We start from the raw sequence: 23,207 nt of genomic DNA, 5'->3' as shown, positions 1-23,207 counted from the left end.
GTAATCACAGATTTCATATTTGTGGTCAGCAGACCAAAATAATTTTAACTCGCACCCGATCGAACGTTCATAAATGAATGATCCTCGGTGCGAGAAGCTTCGTCAGTTCTGCTGCACCACCCATCTATTTGACTTTAGTCCATTTGTAAAATCCTATATTATAAAATATATAGATTTTATATTTGCGGTCCGCAGACCCAATATTTCAACTCGCTCCGATCAAACGTTCATAAACGAAAGACCATCGCTGCGAGAAGCTTTGCTAGTTCTACTACATTCACATATATTTGACCGTAGTCATTTGTAAATCTATATTATTAAAATATATAGATTTTATATTTGCGGTCCGCAGACCCAAATAATTTCAACTCGCTCCGATCAAACGTTCATAAAACGAAAGACCATCGCTGCGAGAAGCTTTGCTAGATCTGCCACATTCACATATATTTGACCGTAGTCAATTTGTAAAATTCTATATTATTAAAATATATAGATTTCGTATTAGCGGTTCCGCAGACCCAAATAATTCAATTCTCTCTGATCGAACGTTTAAAACGAATGATCCTACCCACCAGTTATCTATAGCCGCAAACCAGCATCCGAATATATACGGGGTATATAATTCTAGATTTGGCTCACAACATTATTAAAAGTTACGCTAATATATCATTGACAGACTAAAAGTATCGAATATGATGTAAAAACTACACCGGGGAATGATATCCGTACCCGCCCGAACAACATAGCGTACTTTAGCTGAGCTTGCTCGCATCGCACTCGACACGACCTATTCCCCTATATAAGGCGCGCGGCCACAGCGTAAGTATTCGACTGAGTCCCAAGCGACGTGATTTGACCTGCGGCGAAGCGTCGCTCCGGGTACGGTGTGAATCGTCAAGACAAAAGTCTGGGAAAATTTCGAACTGTGAACCCTTATGATAGAAAAATTTTGTCGAAAATTTTGTTAGATGTTCAAACAGTTTTATATATATGGACAATATGAATTATAGTTAATTATTGATTTTAGGTGTTTTTTGTTTTTTTTTTAAACTTTTGTATAAAATTATGTATTTATTGATTTTTATAGATCTCAATGAAATAAAACGAATTATATATAGTTCTATTTTTTATAATTATTTGTTTAAATTTTCTAATTTTACAATAAATGTTCAAACCAGTTTTCCCGATTTTTCTCTTAAACCGTAAAAGATACGAAAAAACTTTGTTCGTACGAAAGATGCAGAATAAAATTACGAATAAAATGGTATATAAATGGTTAGGTGTGTTCATATGATTTTCTCTAGATTTTCCGATTTTTCCAAATTTTCACGACGGCAACTCGCTGTAGGCCACACCGTGCAAAATTCTAAGTTGTGATATATGGAAAAAGAACTAAGAATTTTGAGACCTTCTAATGATGTATAATACTTTATATGTTTTCTTTAGAGAAATATCGAATCGTGAAGAGTGTTGCTCCAACCTAGCCGCACTTTGCATTTTGACATGTTAACATCTACAAATATTGCTCTATAACATAAAAACCGTAAAAGATACGAAAAAACTTTGTTCGTACGAAAGATGCAGAATAAATACGAATGAAATGGTATATAAATGGTGAGGTGTGTTCATATAATTTTCTCTAGATTTTCCGATTTTCCAAATTTTCACGACGGCAACTCGCCTGTAGGCCACACCGTGCAAAATTCGAAGTTGTGATATATGGAAAAAGAACTAAGAATTTTGAGACCTTTCTAATGATGTATAATACTTTATATGTTTTCTTTAGAGAAATATCGAATCGTGAAGAGTGTTGCTCCAACCTAGCCGCACTTTGCATTTTGACATGTTAACATCTACACATATTGCTCTATAACATAAAAAACCGTAAAAGATACGAAAAAACTTTGTTCGTACGAAAGATGCAGAATAAAATTACGAATAAAATGGTATATAAATGGTTAGGTGTGTTCATATAATTTTCTCTAGATTTTCCGATTTTTCCAAATTTTCACGACGGCAACTCGCCTGTAGGCCCACCGTGCAAAATTCGAAGTTGTGATATATGGAAAAAGAACTAAGAATTTTGAGACCTTTCTAATGATGTATAATACTTTATATGTTTTCTTTAGAGAAATATCGAATCGTGAAGAGTGAGTGTTGCTTCAACCTAGCCGCACTTTGCATTTTGACATGTTAACATCTACACATATTGCTCTATAACATAAAAACCGTAAAAGATACGAAAAAACTTTGTTCGTACGAAAGATGCAGAATAAAATTACGAATAAAATGGTATATAAATGGTTAGGTGTGTTCATATAATTTTCTCTAGGTTTTCCGATTTTTCCAAAATTTCACGACGGCAACTCGCCTGTAGGCCACACCGTGCAAAATTCGAAGTTGTGATATATGGAAAAAGAACTAAGAATTTTGAGACCTTTCTAATGATGTATAATACTTTATATGTTTCTTTAGAGAAATATCGAATCGTGAAGAGTGTTGCTCCAACCTAGCCGCACTTTGCATTTTGACATGTTAACATCTACACATATTGCTCTATAACATAAAAACCGTAAAAGATACGAAAAAACTTTGTTCGTACGAAAGATGCAGAATAAAATTACGAATAAAAGGTATATAAAGGTTAGGTGTGTTCATATAATTTCTCTAGGTTTTCCGATTTTCCAAATTTTCACGACGGCAACTCGCCTGTAGGCCACACCGTGCAAAATTCGAAGTTGTGATATATGGAAAAAGAACTAAAATTTTGAGACCTTTCTAATGATGTATAATACTTTATATGTTTTCTTTAGAGAAATATCGAATCGTGAAGAGTGTTGCTCCAACCTAGCCGCACTTTGCATTTGACATGTTAACATCTACACATATTGCTCTAAAACATAAAAACCGTAAAAGATACGAAAAAAACTTTGTTCGTACGAAAGATGCAGAATAAAATTACGAATAAAATGGTATATAAATGGTTAGGTGTGTTTAATAATTTTTCTAGATTTTCCGATTTTTCCAAATTTTTCACGACGGCAACTCGCCTGTAGGCCACACCGTGCAAAATTCGAAGTTGTGATATATGGAAAAAGAACTAAGAATTTTGAGACCTTTCTAATGATGTATAATACTTTATATGTTTTCTTTAGAGAAATATCGAATCGTGAAGAGTGTTGCTCCACCCTAGCCGCACTTTGCATTTTGACATGTTAACATCTACACATATTGCTCTATAACATAAAAACCGTAAAAGATTCGAAAAAACTCTGTTCGTACGAAAGATGCAGAATAAAATTACGAATAAAATGGTATATAAATGGTTAGGTGTGTTTATATAATTTTCTCTAGATTTTCCGATTTTTCCAAATTTTCACGACGGCAACTCGCCTGTAGGCCACACCGTGCAAAATTCGGAATTGTGATATATGGAAAAAGAACTAAGAATTTTGAGACCTTTCTAATGATGTATAATACTTTATATGTTTTCTTTAGAGAAATATCGAATCGTGAAGAGTGTTGCTCCAACCTAGCCGCACTTTGCATTTTGACATGTTAACATCTACACATATTGCTCTATAACATAAAAACCGTAAAAGATACGAAAAAACTTTGTTCGTACGAAAGATGCAGAATAAAAATTACGAATAAAATGGTATAAAATGGTTAGGTGTGTTTATATAATTTTCTCTAGATTTTCCGATTTTTCCAAATTTTCACGACGGCAACTCGCCTGTAGGCCACACCGTGCAAAATTTGAAGTTGTGAATATGGAAAAAGAACTAAGAATTCTGAGACCTTTCTAATGATGTATAATACTTTATATGTTTCTTTAGAGAAATATCGAATCGTGAAGAGTGTTGCTCCAACCTAGCCGCACTTTGCATTTTGACATGTTAACATCTACACATATTGCTCTATAACATAAAAACCGTAAAAGATACGAAAAAACTTTGTTCGTACGAAAGATGCAGCAGAATAAAATACGAATAAAATGATGTATAACTCGATATATGTCATAATATATTTTTCATGAGATTTTTCAATTTTTACTTTAAATTAAAAAATGTTTGAAATTTTTCGCTGACTTTAAATTCATTTGCGGGTTATGCTTTTTTTTACAATATTGTTCCAAATGATGTAACAAGTTAAATTAGCAAGGTGCCTCAATATGCAAAAAATTGGCCCACCCTAATATATATATATATATATATATATATATATATATATATGATAGATTTCTTGAAGGGCGTAACATCAAGTAAAAAAAAAATAATAAAGTAAAGATTTTTTTAAAACATCTTTATTTATCCATACGTTTCGACGTAAAATTCTACGTCATCTTCAGTGGTTCTACAATTTAAAAAACAGAAAGTAACGTTACAATTTGAATATACATAAGCAATAGTAACAAGAAAAGTTTTAACTTATAATTGTAAATAATACTATATTGTATTACTATATAGTATTACTAAACATACTATATTGTAATTGTAAATAATACTATACTGTATAATTGTAAATGATACTACTGAGCTTATACAAAATTTTCAAATTTTTGCGAGGAGAGATAAAAAATGAATTAAGTATTTCTTTTTTGACCTGCTATTTGAAAAGTTTCAAGTTACATTCAATGAATTAAAGTAAATTTAATAAAAAGTATATATGTAGAGCAGGGCGAGACACAAAGGTCTAATTTGACTTTGAGCAAATATAAACTATATTGTGAAAACAATAACAATTATATCACAACAAATAACACATATCAAACAAACAATTATCTGACTACATTCAGTAAACTGACTTCTTACTTCATAGTTGTAGAAATGTGCTTTTTTTATGTTTTTCATAAATTTGTTATCTAGACCTTTTTACCCTATAGGAGGGGTAACTTGGAACTGGCAGGTGGCAAAAAGTTTAAAGCCTTATTATAATTTTAAAGGTATTTTACAAAATAATTACATTTTTAACTAATGCTAAAACTACCAACGGAAGAAAATACTTTTATTATGGATTTCCAAAGATAACCGTTTATCTCTCCCATTTCAAAGATTATCGTTTTTAAATCAAGGTTGTAGCTATACATCTTTTTTCCTCTACTTTCAAATATTGTTGTTAAACAATGCTTAACTTTACTGATTTTTGATACATCGGTGGTGGACCTTTTTAATCCCGGACCTTCATATATTACTATCTATTCTTTGATAAATTCTGGGAAATTATAACTGGGAAAATGTTATTCGACAAAATGTCCATTTGATCGATACCAAATTTAGGTTCTGAATTTAAATAACATAAATAAAAAATAATATAACCTAGAAAATGTTTTATAAATACCAATGAATATATAATTATACATAAAAGAACTTTCAGAGCACCGTGTTTGAGAAAAATATGCCAAAAAGTGCATTTTCATATTAACATTTCAAAAAAGTTGATATTTTGAGTTTCTAGTAACACTTGCGGCCGGTTACTAACGTTTTTGTATGTAAATAAAACTACAAACAAAACTACTTGCTACAATTTAATCATAATTAAATAATATTCACGTAAAACTTCCTATTAAACATAATCGAAGATCATCTGTCAAAAACGTTTGACATTTCAAGTAATAGCCACCGTCCATTGTTTTATTTATATTACGATTCAACAAAAAATTTCAAATTAAAAATGTAAAGTTTCTACGCGGATTTGAAATATTATCTCACCTTTTGGACAATCTCTGGATTGGCACGAATTTTTCAAGACTAAGACTGGCCAAATCCATTCAGCCGTTTTCGAGTTTTATTCGGACATTTGAAAGACAGCTCCATTTTTATATATTAGATTGAGCGGCAAATATCATACTTACAAAATTCAGTACTTAAATTAGAAATAAAAAATTCTTTTATTGACATAAAAAATAAAAAAACACGAATAGATCAGATAATAAATACACTCCGAGAAACAATAGATGAAAATACTTTTAATAAATTTTTAGAATTCGAAAATAAAAAATACGATAAACACTTTAACATTAAAATAAACAAATACAGAAATTGAAAAATCTTATACAAATTCGAGATAAAAATTATCCATTTCACGTTTCTAAATTTTCGATAGACAAATGGCTAATAAATAAAACCAATATACTCATTCCAGAAAATATCCAATACATTTTAGCACTCGGTCCAAAATTCAATTACGGACCTAGTAAATACAGAAATAATGACTTCATAAAAATTTTAAGTAACATAGAATACAATATCAGGAACATTGAGACTGACAAGCAAAATCGAATCAGGTCAAAACTATGTGAAAAACTAGTTAAACATTTAAATAAAGTTGATAATAGTTTCCAACATATTCATCTTAAAAGACTACACAAAGATATAGCGGAGACCAAATTATTCATTAAATCTAATAATATAATTGTTTGTCCAGCAGATAAAGGCAATATGACGGTAATCTTTGACAAAGAATTTTATACTAACACTACATTACGAATGCTAAAAGATGATACTACTTACAAAATCATTACAAATGATCCAACACAACAGTTTTCTAGACAATCAATTAAATTAATTAATGAATTAAAAAATAAAAAATTCATTTCTGACAAATTTGCCTATAATTTAAAAGTACTACATCCTATTTCCCCAAAAATGTATTGTCTCCCCAAAGTCCACAAACCTGAATGCTCCTTTAGACCCATTGTATCCTACGTTGGATCCCCATTCTATAATATCGCTAAACACATTGCTAATATTTTAAAAAATGTCACAATTTCCTCTCCTCATTATGTAAAGAACTCTTACTAATTTGTGGATCTAATCAAAGACCGAAACATTACGGACGATCAAATTTTTCTAAGCCTTGATGTAATTAACCTTTTCACATGTGTTCCCCATGATTTAATACTTGATTCAATTGAAAAACGCTGGCCCACTATTTGTAACTACACCGACTTTCCCATAACTACTTTCAAACACATCATTAACACTGTCCTGAATTTCTCTTATTTTAATTGTTTCAATAATTTTTATCTACAAATCAAAGGTACTGCTATGGGTTGCCCATTATCTCCTGGCATTATAGACCTAGTTTTACAAACCCTTGAAATTTCCGTTTTCTCCACATTGAATTTCCAAATATATTTTTATGTTAGATATGTAGATGACACTTTTTTTATAATAGACAAAGAACAATCAGATATGATAATCGATACCTTTAACAATTACAATAAGAGCATTCAGTTCACACATGAAACACAAATCGACAACAAATTAAACTTTTTAGACGTGACTGTACACAAAATTGACAGCATTATTTGCACAAATTGGTACAGAAAAACTACATGGTCAGGGAGATACCTTCATTACGCGTCATATTGTCCCAAAAATTATAAAGTCAATACAATCATTTCTTTGATAGACCACGCAATCATGTTGTCTCACTCTTCTTTTCATACCCAAAACACAACATTAGTAACTAAAACTTTATTAGAAAACGGATATCCCCTCACCCTCATCAATACCATTACCAATAAAAGACTTTCCTATCATAAAAGTAACAATTATCAATCCATCTCCAAGTTATTCCAAGACAACAATATTAAACCAACTTTTCACAGCATGCCTTACATTGAAGGCTTATTTGATTATTTTGCCAAATTACTCAAAGAAGAAAATATTTTCATTTCAGGAACAGCTCTATATTCTTTTAAAGAAATGTTTTCAAAAATTAAATCTACCACCCCTCCTAAATTCAATACTAACATAGTTTATTCCGTCCCTTGCAAAAATTGTCAAAAACAATACATTGGCCAAACATCACAGTACATTCATAAGAGAATGAGACAACACGAATTAAGCGTCACTCATCATAAAAGCCGAAATTTCCAAAGTACTCTTGTCCAGCATTCCATCGAAAACTCACATAATTTCACCTTTGAACCCAATATTTTATATAGAGAGGATTGTACTTTTAAAAGACTTTTTTCTGAAAGCTAAGAAGTGTTAATAAAAGATCAGATCACAATATCATTCATGACTCATATTTAAATTTTTTAAACCTGATTAAAAACAATTAATCCTAATAATTTTTGAATATGTATATATATATACATGTATATATATGTTATAATATATGTACATCCATATATGTGCTTATATGTATGTTTTTGTGTGTACACTATATACATGCACTTGCATATATGTTCATGTATATAATTGTGGATGCATTAATATATAGATATGTGCATATGTATGTATGAGTATGTAGGTGTGCATATACATGTGCATGTATATATATATACATAATATTTCTCAACATTTACTAAAGCAATATTTCCTCTTTTTTCGTAAATTACTAAACAAGAGCCATAAAAAATCATTTTTGCCAAGAATTCCATACATTGTCCTTTGCATCTGGCAGACAGAAATCTATATCAGTGTGTTTAAGTCTTGTGTAGTCGTAACATCTACAAATATCTTCCAAAAAAAATCGAGTGTTTTTGACAAAAAAAATATTAGTGATATGGATATATAAATTATTACAGGTAAATAATTTTTGCTTCTCAATTTTATATAAAACCTTTTTTAGTTAATTCTTATTACTCTTTACCCCGGTACATAATCCATTCCTTTATAAATTTTTTTTCTAATTAATCTGTATTGACCATCGTTAATTAATGTTAATCAATATTTTTAAAAAAAAACATTGTATTTGACAGAATAAACCTGATGATGGAACGTACCTAGTTCCGAAACGTCGTATTAAACATCTTCAAAAAACAAATTGTTTTTTATTATTGGATTTACTGTTCGGAAAAGAAACAATCAATATATATATATATATATATATATATATATATATATATATATATATATTAACTATGAATAGATGGCGCTGTTGTGATGTATGAATGTTGATACGAATGACAGCGTAAATCTATATAGAAATGCTATGGAGAATGATCCTATCGTAGGCGGAGATTCATAGTGTAGCTAGAGTAGAGAACATACTTATCATAGAGAACTTAGGGTAATTAGAGTAAATAAATAATTAAGAGAACATTGTGTTTTATTAGAGACGATTAGAGTTAACAAATCAGAAGGAAGATAACTCAAGGATTATTCAAGGATTAATTTAAACTTTATTGAGATATACAGTGACCATAACACGTTACGAAAACGAATTATTATATACATTATGTGCAACGCGTTTTCTTTTAGCGACATGAGTGAACGACGAGGGTTGAACCAAATTGATGCTAGTATCAGAGAAGAGAGATTTGTACGCGACGGAGGGCTAACTTAAGAATAAATACTCAAAACTATGATGCTGGAAAGTGGACGCCGCGATGATATTATGATGAAGATGCTCGATACGATTGCGAGTGGTAACACATCAAAGGCTACAAGCGGGTTGGCGATTATGCCAGAATTACTAAAAAGGATAGAAGATTTCAGAGGAAATCCGGACGAAGCAGACGCATAGTTGAGAGAAATATTAAGTATTCAACTATTGCATCAATTACCTGACGCATATATTTTGGAAATAGCTCGAACATATCTCGTTTGCGGAGCGAACCATTGATGCGCAAGAGTGCAATGCAATGATACGTTTGCGTCTAAGAAGACAACAACCGAGAAATGGGTTCGGATGATGGATAGGGTGCAACAACGTGATGAACCACTTTATGATTACTTCCACGATAAAGTTAGATTGTGTAGTGTTCTAGGGTTAGAACTAGCAGAAATTAAAGAGCAGATTCTAATTGGATCAATATCAAAGAATATGTGTGACGTGAGATGATGGCAAAAACCCACTACGGTACCGACGACTTATTTAATGATATGAATGCCTACAAAATTAAAAAAAGAGAGGAACCTCATACACAAAGAGAACCAAGTAATGACAAGAGCATTATTACCTTCGGAGACAGTGACAACGAGAGGAATTAAATCCGAATATACTCAAAAGGAATATTTGCCAGCTAGAGACAACAGTGACGGACCACTATGTTTCAAATGCAACGCATATAGTCATGTATCAAAATATTGCGATAGAATCAAATCAGAGAACAAACACACTGCAGAAAAATCTAATGTACTGACGAATGCCGACATGAATAGAGAGCAGAAAGAAAACCCAAAATATTTTCATGACGCCTATATTTCGGGTAGACAAATAAAGAGCTATATTGATTTAGGCAGACAGTGCACACTTTTGAGAAAAAGTGATGCAGGCGGATTAGGAATACAGTACGAAGAAATTCCAAGGACTATCACAATCACAGGTTTTGGCAGCGGAGAAGTTCGTCCGATAGGTAGTTGTACCATAGAAATTGAAGTAGACGAAGCTAATGCTGTGACTCCTATATATGTTGTGAAAGATGAATGCCAATCAATACCATTACTAATAGGTCAACTGTTCACAGAACAAAAACGATTGTGATAGTTAGGAGAGGACTTACCACCACCAAAAACTAACCTGTGGGCTAAAGAAACGTATGTTATACCGTCTAAATATGTAGGGTTCATTAGTGTACATACTGATAGAGACACAAATGCTAATATGTATATAGAGACCAATACAACAAGAGACAACAGATGTGTCCCAAGATGTGTAGTGTCAATGAGAAGGGGTGAGACCATCATACCGATACTGAATATATCAAATAATGAAACAACGGTTAAAAAGAATTATAAAATTACAAAATGCGACGAGTGCCATGAAAGTGAACAAACCCAGGAAAAATCAGATGTAAGAGAACTATCAATGGATACAATAAAATTAGATGAAGACATACCTGAAGAGAGTGAAACAAAATTATATAACTCATTAGATTTGGTGATTCATCGACCAGCAGAGAAGATGAAGCATGTGGATGCTCTATCCCGAAATACGATAAATGAAGTTGAAGAGACGGAGTGTGTGGATGGGCTTATGGTATTAAATAACTATTTAATAGAAGAAGACTGGTTAACCATAGCGCAGAGAAATGATGAAAACTGAAGTTTATTATGGGAACTATACAGAAGGAACATGATGCAGGGATCAACAGAGAAGATGATAAAATTATAAAGGAGTATGAGAATCGGTTAGTGTATGTAGTACCGAAAAGAGTGAGGTTAAGAAGGTATCATGATGATTTGGCACACATTGGACGCAACAAAGTTATCAAAAAGATTTTGGGCGAAATATTGGTTTCATAAAGATATGACCGAAGAAATGCTGCAACGTTTGATGGGAGTTATAAGTACGCAAGCATGCGTACGGACGGATCTGGCTGCAGGCAGTTTCTCTAGATGCACGGCCAGGTTCAACGGATCGAGGAATTCCGAGAAGGTCCAGGAATTCACAACGACGATTGTGCTGTACAAGGATATAGAGAGCATACCCGACGAGATGGCTCTGCGAGGTTTGCCACTACTGCTTCAAGACACAGCAGGTACGTGGTGAAAAGGCGTAAAAACGGAGGCAAGTACATTTGACGACGCTGCTATCCCTCTACTAAACTCTTCGATGGCCCCTAGTAAACCTCCACACAGCATATTCATCGAATTTTTCGGCACCTGGCAAGACAGAACTACAAGCACGGACTTATTCGTCTGTCAGAAGAGGGCACTGTTAGCCCAACTATCTTATGAGATGCCACTCAACACACAAATCGACCTACGGACTTTTACATATGAGAATCCGTGAGCGTGTTGCACGGACCGCTGGACGACGTTCGACGAGCTGCTACAGAAGGCATGCGTCATCAAGGCAATCTTTTGAAGCAAAAAAAGCAGACGGCAGTATCACTGAAAAGAAGAAGAGTTGCGCTTACTGCGGCAACATTGGTCACATCATCGGTGAATGTCGGAAGAGGCAGAAAACCGTAAAAATAATATAAGCAAGCCGTAATCAATAATAATAGATATTGGGGCTCTTGTCAAGCTTATTCATAATTAATATTAAAAAGATAGTAATTTTATAATAATCATAGTAGATGCACAAATTTCGCTTCTGAAAAAAAGAGCTGAAAAAAAGCATTCAAACATTAAATACAATGTTCATCATCAAGTTCATCATATTAAAGTCTATTCGACCACCAGTCAAGCTCAAAATTCTTGCACAGGGTTGAAAGTTGTAGTCTTTTAAAACCGTAAAAATTTTAAATTAATAAAACAGCAATAAAATAATAATAATAATAAAAACATGGTTGTACAGGCGATCAAATGGTCACACTACATAGATAAAGGATAAGAATTATGCAAGAAAATAGTTATTGAAATCAAATTGAGAAAATTCAGTAATGTCATAAAAAGATAATTCTTTAAAAAGTTTGACTAGGGAGGCATGAAATTTTTTGCTGTCTAAGTTTCGGATATTGAGTGGAAGTTTATTCATAAGCTGAATACCTAGTGGTGACGCCACTGACTATTATATGCGTCGATAATAATAATATAGTCGCCATCTCGGGGTTACAATATGTCAACCGATTTGTTCCTTTCTAATCCAGACTACCTGTCTCTTTCCTTCCAAAACTTTGACCTATGACTTCCGACACGCGGTCTATTCTTTTCGAGTTGATTCCTAGTTCACTTCGCTTCCAGTGCATTTTTAGTTCGGGTTCTATCTAGTTCCGTATTCAATTCGATTCCAGTGCGTTATCAGTACGCTTACAGCTTGCTTTCTTTCTTTGGTTCAGTTTCGAGTTTCCTTCCGAGTCAGTCGAGTTTAGAAGTTTTGTTGAGTTTCCTTTTATTGACCAAAGTGAGGTCATTTTTAGATTATATTATCATAGAAGAAGAACGTTTTTAGTTTCCATATACAGTCCACGAATACCAGCCCTCCGTGTGGTCTACTGATCGAATCAAGGCCACACCACATTTTGGCCTTCCGAGCCGGATCTCAATTAAGATTGAGAGTTTGCATGATATAATTGCATTTAACGGATATCGAGGTAAGATTATATTTCCAAGTTTCTTATAATCCTAAAAATGCCGCCCAAGAGTGCATCTGCCAGTGCTGAAGTCGCACGATTAATTTCCAAACGAGAAATGTTTTTCCATTATACAGAAGACGTATGACTTGAGCAGAGATGTGGAAGATGCGTCAAGCAAGAAACAATTCTGTACAAACCTGATAATGTTAGATAACGTTCGAGAACAATTTATAAAACTTACCGACGATATTAATAAATTAAACTCGTTGGAAAATCCCAGTTTCGTACCGGATTATGCTGCCCTTCTATCCGTGGAACAATTATACGCGGAGATAAAATACATTGAAAAAACTATTTTTGATGTAAACAATACTTCCTCTTTGACAAAAAGTGAAGATTCCCCATATAAATTTATCTCCAAATCCCGTCTACCAACAATTGAAATACCCAAATTTGCGGGTGATTTCAAAAAATGGCCGCTATTTTTCGAAACATTCAAAACCCTTATATATGAGAATCCCGAGATTGACATTATATCCAAATTTCATTATTTAATGGGCGCCTTAGAAGGCCCAGTATGAAAATTTTCAATACTATCTTACCTACCGCCAATAATTATTTAATTTTATGGGAAACATTGATAAACAAATACGAAAATAAACGTTATCTGGGCATTCACTATTTCAAACAGTTAATGTCTTTTAAAACTGTAAACTCATCACAGTTGCATAACTTTATCGAGAAATTTGACACTGCAGTACAAGCATTAAATCAATTAAATATTCCAGACCTGTATGATTTTTTACTAACATCGATCGCTCTATCCAAATTAGATACCAACTTACAGGAAAAATTTGAAAATTATTTTCAGGGCGAATATCCTTCCTATAAAGAATTATTACAATTCATAAATAAAGTGCAAAAAGGTCAAAGTTATATTTATGATCTGCGCGAGAAGGTTTCGAAAACCCACATTTCTCATTTGTTGATAACCAGCAGTGTCAAATCGCTTCAATGTTACTTATGCAACGAAAGTCATAATATTTTTAAATGCTCACAATTTCTAGAATTAAATATTAATGACAGATGGTCAGCAATTAGGAGATTGAATCTTTGTTCGAATTGCCTGGGTCATAAACGTAACAGTCCGTGTCATTCTAAGAAAACATGTCTGTATTGTAATACCAAACATCATACTTTGTTACATTCAAATAATTGTGTTGACAATACAAAACAAGTTCCAACAGATATTCATTCCAAAAATTCTAAGCAAAAATTTCCGATTCCAATCCAAGTAATACTTTATGCGTTGTAAATGAATTAGATTTATCACATCATATAAATCTTATGCCGACCGCAACTGTTTATGTTTTGGCAACAGGTATTAAAACTAGTCCGTTACGTGTCATTATTGATACAGCAAGCGATCGCAACTATGTGACTGAGTCATTCTGTAAATCCGCTCAACTAGAGATAACACCGATCGAGGCTCAAGTCATTTCTATTATAGGTAACTCTTCGCAAAAAATTACGGGCATGGCAAATTTTATTATTATGTCGAATGATTGTTCCTTTCAAATGTCTGTATGTGCCTATGTAATACATGAAATTGTCAAACCACAACCGACCATTAAAATTCCATTCGATTCCATTAATAAATTTTTATCTTTACAACTGGCGGATAATAAATTTTTCATTCCTCAAACTGTTAATGGAATCTTGGGTTGTGATGTATTTAATGCTATTATTATGTCAAATCACATAAAAACCGTCGATTCACCTATCGCATTGGATACAAAATTGGGTTATGTAATAATGGGATCTCTTCCAAACGTTGCATCGCCTGATTCAAGTTCGACAAATCTATGCACGATTGAACATGATTCCTTATCTAAACAAATGAAAACATTTTGAGTTAGAAGATGTACCTGACATGATTGTGTCGGAAAACGGTTATTGCGAACAGTTCTATACGTCCACCACAGTACGAAATTTCGATGGACGTTACGTGGTCGCATTACCATTTCGTGACAACGTTAATGTAAATTTTCAGAAATCATATGAACTCGCGCATAAGCGTTATTGTATTTTAGAACAAAAATTTCGGAAATCTTTTGAATTCCATAAACAATATTCAGAAGTAATTCAAGATTATTTACAACTAAAACACATGTCATTTTTAGGCCATGTAAATGATTCCGCAGCCACACTGCAAATGTTGTTGTGTGAATCAAAACACAAAAACGTATTAAAAACCACAAAAAAGCGCGACATCATACACATAAGGGAGTGGTATTGCATAAAGGATGTTGTTTAATACGGCGATCGTTTAAGTTATCGCTCCAGGCGTGTAGAGATACATCCATACGGCGTGTAAACAGTTACGTCCAGTGCGTCAACAGTCGAGTTCTAACCCCACTTTTTGAGGATTTGTTGGTGACAGATGCTTAAGTGCGGAATTTGTGAATGTTATTATCAATTAAAATAGAGCGTATTAAATAATATTTTATTTGTAATAAACAATTTGGTTCGGTTTTTAATGAATACATGAGTGTGGAATCTTCGAAGAAATTTATAGAATGTTGTATGAAATAAAAAAGTGAAGGGGTAAGTATCAGTTTTAGAATTTATACATGAACTGAATTATTCAATATTTTTATTGTAAAATAAATTACAGCTAGAAGAAATGATTCCATTGAAATTGCTTCTGAGAACTGTAACTTGAAAATTTAATTTCTCTTCAGATGCAAAGGTTCTTAGTTTGAGGTTAGTTTGAGGTTGAAAATGTAATTCTCAATTTGTACCATATGTCTTAATTTATCATTATATTTTCAGATATGAAAAAAATAGATCAAACAATCAAATTAAAATGGAAGATTTACAGAAATTCATTAAATTCATTAAAGGCAGGAATGTATCACAAGTAGAAAATTTATTCAGAATTTACTGAGTGATCGAAGGCCCTAGATGGAAAATGAGGTTCAACGAATAATTGGTATAATAAATAAAATTTCTTCACTCGAATATAGAGAAATGGCAATAGTTTTTCTAGTGTTGTACTATATTTTATTTTATTTCATTTTAGGTGTTTTAGAGGTTTTGAATTCAAAAAGATTAGATGAAAATCTTTTGATAAATACAATTTGACATGATTGAAAATCTCGCGAATGTATTCTCTATAGAAAGTAAGAATGCGAAAATAACTTCTATTTCATTTCATTGAAGAAAACAACTGCAAATTTGACAATAAAAAAGTTAATTATTAAAAGAGTAATGCATATGCAATTTTGAGTAATGCATTTTTTTGGATGGTTATGGTTTACACTACATATGAAATTATATCTAGAGCTATTATTGTAACGGATGACAAAATTAAGATGGAAATTGATAATCGGATAATAGATTTTGGATGCTACTTTGTATGGCACAGATCGTAACCCCATGCTTTTTCAAATGCAATAAAATATATTGAATAGAAGCACAAGACCTGAAAGCATAGAAGCAGAAATTTTGAAAGAAAAATTCATAAAAGTGAATAAAAAATGATTCGTGTTAATAAAACTGTAATGAAAATAATAAACAGAGGAGCAAAAGGAAATCATTGATTTGTTGTGTTCTCATACGATGGACTTGTTTTCGACCAAACTACTATTAATTATCATTATATTGAATTTGAAATATTGGGAACAATAACAAATAATAAAACTTTAACATTGATGAAATTTGTGCACACTGTACAAAAAAAGGCAGATAAACTATTTTAAATACATTTAGATAATTCTTTTCTGTGATTTTTGTTATTAATTATATTTCATGTTAAATTTGTTCAATTATCATTAACTTAATTTCAAAAATAATTTATCAGAATTATTGTAATATAAATAGTAATAAAATTGTAATTTTTGTAAAATTGTGATTTTGAATTGGAATATATTAATACATATAACCTTATTATTTCATAATGTCTATTTATTTCAATAAAATATAGTCTTTGTGGTACTACAAAGCGTAGATTGTAATTATTAATATTAAACATTCTTCAAATAAGCATATGGTTAACACCCCATGACGTCGCGTTCTCATGATATCACACCCGTCGGGGCGGTTTCATGGTAATACCCGACCGGTGTGTTAGTCAAAAACACGCCAAAAAGTAGGTCAAAAGTGACTACATACAAATATCACCCCTTTTCGTGTTATTGTACGCGACATACGTTTGCAGTGAATGAAGGGTATTATATTCCACATTTTGCCGTGATTAAAGACAGCTCATCCACACCGTTACGAATTGTATTTGATGCATCAGCAAAGAATGCTGAATTTCCTTCCCTGATTGCCAACCTATTTTCCGGGCCAAAGCTACAGTCTAACATTATCACAATTCTTCTTAACTTTCGTTTTGGCGAAATTGCGTTAAAGGCCGATATTAAACAGATGTACAGAAATATATTAATTCGTGATCAAGATAGACGATTTCAAAGGATACTTCAGAGATTTTCTCCGGAAGATCCCCTCGGCATGTATGAATTAAACACTGTCACGTTTGGTATTACGTCATCTCCTTTTCATGCGTTACGCACTATTAAACAACTAGCTAAAGATGAGAGCAAAAATTACCCCTTAGCCACTAATATAATTCAAAATGATATTCATTGAAATGTGACGGCGTGGTTGTTGACTTGGTTGCTTCTGGGTCCTTCTAGCTATGTAGGGGTAATCCTAGCAACCCAAGCTCAACTCGTCCACAGATATATGATAAGCGGGGTACTGGTTTGATAAGTCTCCTCGGAACGGGGGTGGTTTCCTAGAGGTATTAGCTGGAAGACTTGGTGTAAATAAAATACAAGTTCTTCCGTAATTATAACCACTTTATTGAACAACACTAACAATATGACATTTACTGTCTCATAAACTAGAGTCACTTACAGTGTCTAGGATTTTACTAACTTTTACAAGAATTATTCGACTATTATATACTATAATATCTGGGTCATTAATAATAAAACAAGGTGTTTTTGTAATGTACTGTTTATGGACTAAATAAATTTTATAACAAACTTACTGTTGCTGTCGCAATTGAAACAATTTTTGTTTACAATTGCGCAGGACAGTTGATGCTTCCCCTAAAAAGTCTGACAGTCCCATGGCAGACATTAAAAAAAAATTTTATTATTATTATGGTCTGTTCCTCCGTTTGAAAAATTTTGTCGTCCTCGATAAAATCAATTTAAGTGCCACCTTGGTTTATTACTAATGCCCTTCTGAATAAATATAAGTTATTAAAAATGTTAATAATATTGGTTTTAGTATAATAATATTATATATACATATTCTGATGATTATGTAGTAATTAAAATTTCATAACACAAATTCTATACATTATAATATATCAGATTTCATTAGGTGTCAAATTCTGCATTTCTCTAGCCTCGGTGTTACTTTTCTGTTGAGTTGTGCGCTTTGTTATTATGCAAGCTACTAGCAATACCACTACAACAATTGATATTATAATTAAAATGTATACATATTTAGAGGTGCTACTAGTGTGTGGTATTGCTGCTTCTTGTTCTCTTTTAAATTGTTCTATATTTCCTGCAAACTGCTTTAACAGCTCATCATTATTGATACTATTCGAAAATCCGTAATACTTTGGAACTGTGTCAAGTGAAATGTTTCCAATTTTCAGTTCAATCCCAGATACATTTATTTTATTCATAAAATTATGTGTAACTATATTTTGAAATCTAGATTTCGCTCGAAGCGTAATTTCATGGTTAACTAACTTACATCCATCCGCAAGGCTTATCAGTCCTGTTCCTGATATCTCAGAAATATTTCTCGTATTTCTACAAGAAATACTAATGATTTCTCTTCCAGGACTGACAAATCCCCACGTATTTTCAGAGTGTAAGTTGAAAAATAAAGTATGATTAAGTTTTAAAAATTTTGTATTGCAAGAATCTGGGATTTGCCCCTTTGAAAGAAACATTTCGCTTTCACAATTTTTTCCATCTCTTAAATTGTATATGGGTTTGTTGATTTCCCAAATGAACTTATTATTATCAACAATGATGAGCTGATTAACTTCATTATCGTTCAGCGTTACATATTGAGTCAAATCTTTATTGATCATTATCCGCGACGACTTCTGTTCGATAAATAAATAATTATTTGATCCAACGTGTTTTGGAATTGCGGTTGCCTGATATAGATCAAACCCATTTTCCGAAACAAGTGGTAATTTTATCTTGAAATTTAATTTATTATTAAAAATATAAATATTAATCTTTGCAATATTATAAATTTGGAGGAAATTCTTATTTAAAATACTAGAAGGAAATCTTAATGAATTTTCTAAATTTGGCGTGATTTTAAAGATCTGACTCTTTAATTGTCGTAACGACATGACGTATGGGTGCATCTTCCCATGCAAGGCTGAAACGATAATTTCCGTTAATTTATTCTGATAAATTATAAAATTTTCTATATGATAATTGAAAATTATAAACATTTTCTCTATTTCACTATGTTAGCAATCTGCAACTCCTTTCCTGTTTTGTTAATAGTTTCAAAAATTTTATCAAAAGTGATTTCGATACTTTCAGTAATTTTATTCAATTGTTTTGTCAAATTATCTAAGGCTTTAAATTCCGACTTGTAAATTGCTACTTGTTGCTTATTTAAATTAATTAAATGATTTTGATTTTCTTGTAAAATTGAAATCTGTTGATCATAATACATAGCGTCGGACTCTGTCAAAGTACCAAAAAGTTGTTTAAAGACTGATCCAATAATGTTTAAAAGTGCGCGCTTGCTTCTTGTGCTGTCGCTTTCTTCTATTAAATCAATAATTATTTCATTTTGTGAATTTATACTTCTAAGTACATTATTAGATGAGTCTAGGAAAGGCTTGCAGATTTCTTCATATAGTGATGTGTTGCATCTATTACTAAAAATATCATAAGTTGTTAAAATTCTCTTTAGATTCAACTTATAATCAAATAAATTATGTGAAATTATTAATTCAAAATAATCTCCGCACAACTCAACGTCACCTAGTCTCTTGTAATATATTCCGGGGCTATCAATGTATGTTATATTGAAGGGGAGAGCCGTTTCGCCCGGAACCACGAATGCCGTGAGAATTGCCAGAGATATTGCCAGAATTTTCGAATTCATCCTGTTGGGAAATGGGTTTTGTATTTGCAAATTCTATTGAAATTTAAATATTGAATTTTTTCAAATTATTATTATGAATAGTTATTATTTTACCCTTTACGTCTATCATTGAATTTACACCCTCTTGTTCTATTACCTTAAAAGGTCCCTTATAAATGGGCATAAGCTTTTTGCACTTGCCTTTGTAAGGTGTTCTATCCTTCATAAGAACCAAATCTCCAACAGAAAAATTTGCTTCATTAACAAATTTATCAAAATTTTCTTTATTCTTTTCTTTAGATTTAATTAAATTTTCGCGAGCAATCGAATTGATCTGTTGAAGCCTGTTTTTAAATTCCTGTAAAAAATTTTCATAAGTGTTTTGAAGCTTTGGTTCTTTGTTTACAAATGAAGGTAAGTCCACCTTACGCCCATACACGAGTTCAAAAGGAGAAAATTTAGTTGAACAATGCGGAGAGGTGTTATGTACAAATACCGCGTATTTAACCCATTGGTCCCATGTGGTTTCATCCTTGCCAATGTATGACCGGATGAAGTTCAAAAACATATGATGGCATTTTTCCAATGAGGCGTTAGATTCCGGATGATACATGGATATATTAATCTTGTCTATTTTCAATAATTTACATGTATCTTTAAATAAAGTGCTCATAAAATTGGTTCCTTGATCAGTCAGCACAGCTTCCGGAATTCCAAATCTTAAAATTACTTCGTCTACGAACGCCTTAGCGACCGTTTTCGCCTCCTGGTTGGGAATAGGAATAGCGCCAGCGAACTTTGATAGATCGTCTATAAACGTGAGCATATTGAAATGAAATAATGGGGTGTTGATAGTATGGTTCGGGTATGGGTTGGAGGTCCTTTTGTTGTAAGATCCACAGTCCGGGATATTGGTTACTGTAGTAGCTTCTTTATGCGATATGGTAATAATGTCCGTCCAACCCTTCCTGATGCCTTGGGTCGAGCAGTAGGAATAATATTTGACCGACTGGTTTGATGCGAGTTCTCTTCAGATTAATGGGTCCTTTCAATAAGGTATTCGCTGGAAGAGACAAACTTCTGGTTCCAATAAAAATCCACTTATAATGTTTTACACTGTATTTATTGCTTTACTTCACAGACAAAATCTCCACTTAGATTATTTAAGACTACTCTCAGACATTATGGCTAGACTTTTGGCTAAGACATCACTCGCTAGACTTCTGCCTAAGGCATCACTGCTAAACTCTTGTCTAAGACATCACTCGCTAGACTTCTGCCTAAGGCATCACTGGTTAATACAAATTATTCTGACTCTATATATTATACATTGTACGTGACAATTCTAGGAATGGCGTCTTCCGCGTTCATGTAAAGATCTTGTACTTTGATCAACATTGAACAATGAATTCATATTTTTATTAAAAGCACGTATGATTACAGAACACGCCACCCCTAAAGAATATTGTTAGTCCTCTAACAATTGAAAAGAAAAAAAAACAAAGAAATTACAATTTATTTGGGATTCCTCCCCTCTAAAACAATTTATCGTCCTCGATAAATGAAAAATAGTAATCTATGGTACAATTGATTATAGCAAAAGAGAGAAAAATTTGAAAATTTGCAAAATATGAAAAAGTAAAAGTATAAAATTTTGTAGTATGTCTGCAATATAGTAATTAGATAACAATTCTGATGATAATATGAATAAAAAAATTAACATCAACTCTTTTTCTTTTTTAAAAAAAAAAATCTAATATTGTTGTAACATTTTGCTGCATATTGTGATTTTTATTGATTCATTAAAATTATTTTGATTTAGCTTCAGCAGTTTGTTTAATTTCAAAAGTAGGATTTTGATAATACAGCAAAATATTACGAACAATAATTAGTTACATTATTCTTATTGGATATAGTATGCAATCTAATACCATATGAATCCGCATAGTTGCATAACTTGTGTGACTGCTTTAAAATGATTAGTAGACAAAAGCGAAGTTGTGACCTATTTGATTTATATACATCAATAAAACTTCTAAAAATTTCTGTGATAAAATTAATTATTTGATCCATTATCACTATCATTAATTAGTTTCGATAAAATAATAAAAACAATTTTTCTATTTGCATGAGAATATTAACAAGGTGCAAGATCTCTCTTTCTTTTCACAAATTTAATATAATAAATTCTTTAATTTTGTATGATAATTTATCTATTTGATTCGAATTTAAAATATGATCAAAATACTCTGTCAGATTCAGTTCAATATTTTTAATAGGATGTTTAAAAATGCGCGCGCGATTATTTCTAACTGAAGCTGTATGAGAATCTTGTATCAATCTTCGAAGATTTTTAAAAAAATAGCTTGCACACATGTTGCCATTCTTATACATTACATATAGATAGAAATGGAAGATAGTGATAATTTGTCTTGTAATCTAATAATTTTGTGTTGTCCCATACTTCTACATTAATACATTTCTGTAGGCCCTCTTGATTTTAACTTTTATTTTCAAAATTTTTATTTTGAACATTCTAAATATACAATATAAAAATATTAAATTGAAATTATCATGTTTAGAATGTCAATATTAATAAAAAATTGAGTGGCCTTTCAATTTCTGAATATTTGATACAAATATATTATTATATATATTTTTTCTATATTTTGTTTCCATTTGAATTATTGATACTACTCATCAAAATTACTTTTGTTATAAGTGAAGAAATAATTAAAGCTTTGAACAATCGAACTTCATAATTAGTTATTATCAAAAAAAATAAAAATGCAACTATAAAAACATTAATATGTCAAATGAAATAAATAGATTACGATAAAATTATTCAAAATCAAAATTAAAATATTAAATTAATGAAATTTTAATTGAATAAAATATATCGCCAATTAATACTTAAAAAATTAAATAATAATAAAATAAAATTTTGTAAAATACATCAAGATTCATAAAATTAACAAAGTTAAGACATCATAAGCAAATTTGTATTGCGTGCCTTGTCAAGGTTTGAATCCGAATGTTACGTGATATTTCTTTACTCAAATTTCAAAATAGAAATATGATAGAGCTTGTTATGCTATTAACGCAAATAATCGAAATTAGTGTGGAC

General features: G+C 31.7%; 1 protein-coding gene across 1 annotated transcript; it reads left to right on the top strand.

The window, feature by feature from the left end:
• Positions 1-11,208: 11,208 nt before the first annotated feature.
• LOC113374177 (activity-regulated cytoskeleton associated protein 1-like) lies at positions 11,209-16,069 on the top strand. Its single transcript, XM_026614369.1, has 3 exons — positions 11,209-11,440; positions 14,247-14,432; positions 16,008-16,069. Exons 1-3 carry the CDS (start codon positions 11,209-11,211, stop codon positions 16,067-16,069), a joined length of 480 nt encoding a protein of 159 aa, XP_026470154.1.
• Positions 16,070-23,207: the final 7,138 nt, after the last annotated feature.

Source organism: Ctenocephalides felis, unplaced genomic scaffold (genome assembly GCF_003426905.1).
Source record: "Ctenocephalides felis isolate EL2017-DRISC unplaced genomic scaffold, ASM342690v1 CF-g0.4_SCAFFOLD_01609, whole genome shotgun sequence".
NCBI lineage: Eukaryota > Metazoa > Arthropoda > Insecta > Siphonaptera > Pulicidae > Ctenocephalides > Ctenocephalides felis.
The sequence above is the reverse complement of the archived record's forward strand: the minus strand, read 5'-3'. Positions and strand labels throughout refer to the sequence as shown.

What these genes read in the sequence shown, in the direction of transcription:
- LOC113374177 (XM_026614369.1), top strand. Translation starts at nt 11,209, where the DNA reads ATGACCGAAGAAATGCTGCAACGTTTGATGGGAGTTATAAGTACGCAA. An exon ending in ACTGCTTCAAGACACAGCAG is followed by an intron (nt 11,441 to 14,246) that starts GTACGTGGTGAA and finishes TAAATGAATTAG; the next exon opens with ATTTATCACATCATATAAAT. An exon ending in TCAAGTCATTTCTATTATAG is followed by an intron (nt 14,433 to 16,007) that starts GTAACTCTTCGC and finishes ATTTCATTTTAG; the next exon opens with GTGTTTTAGAGGTTTTGAAT.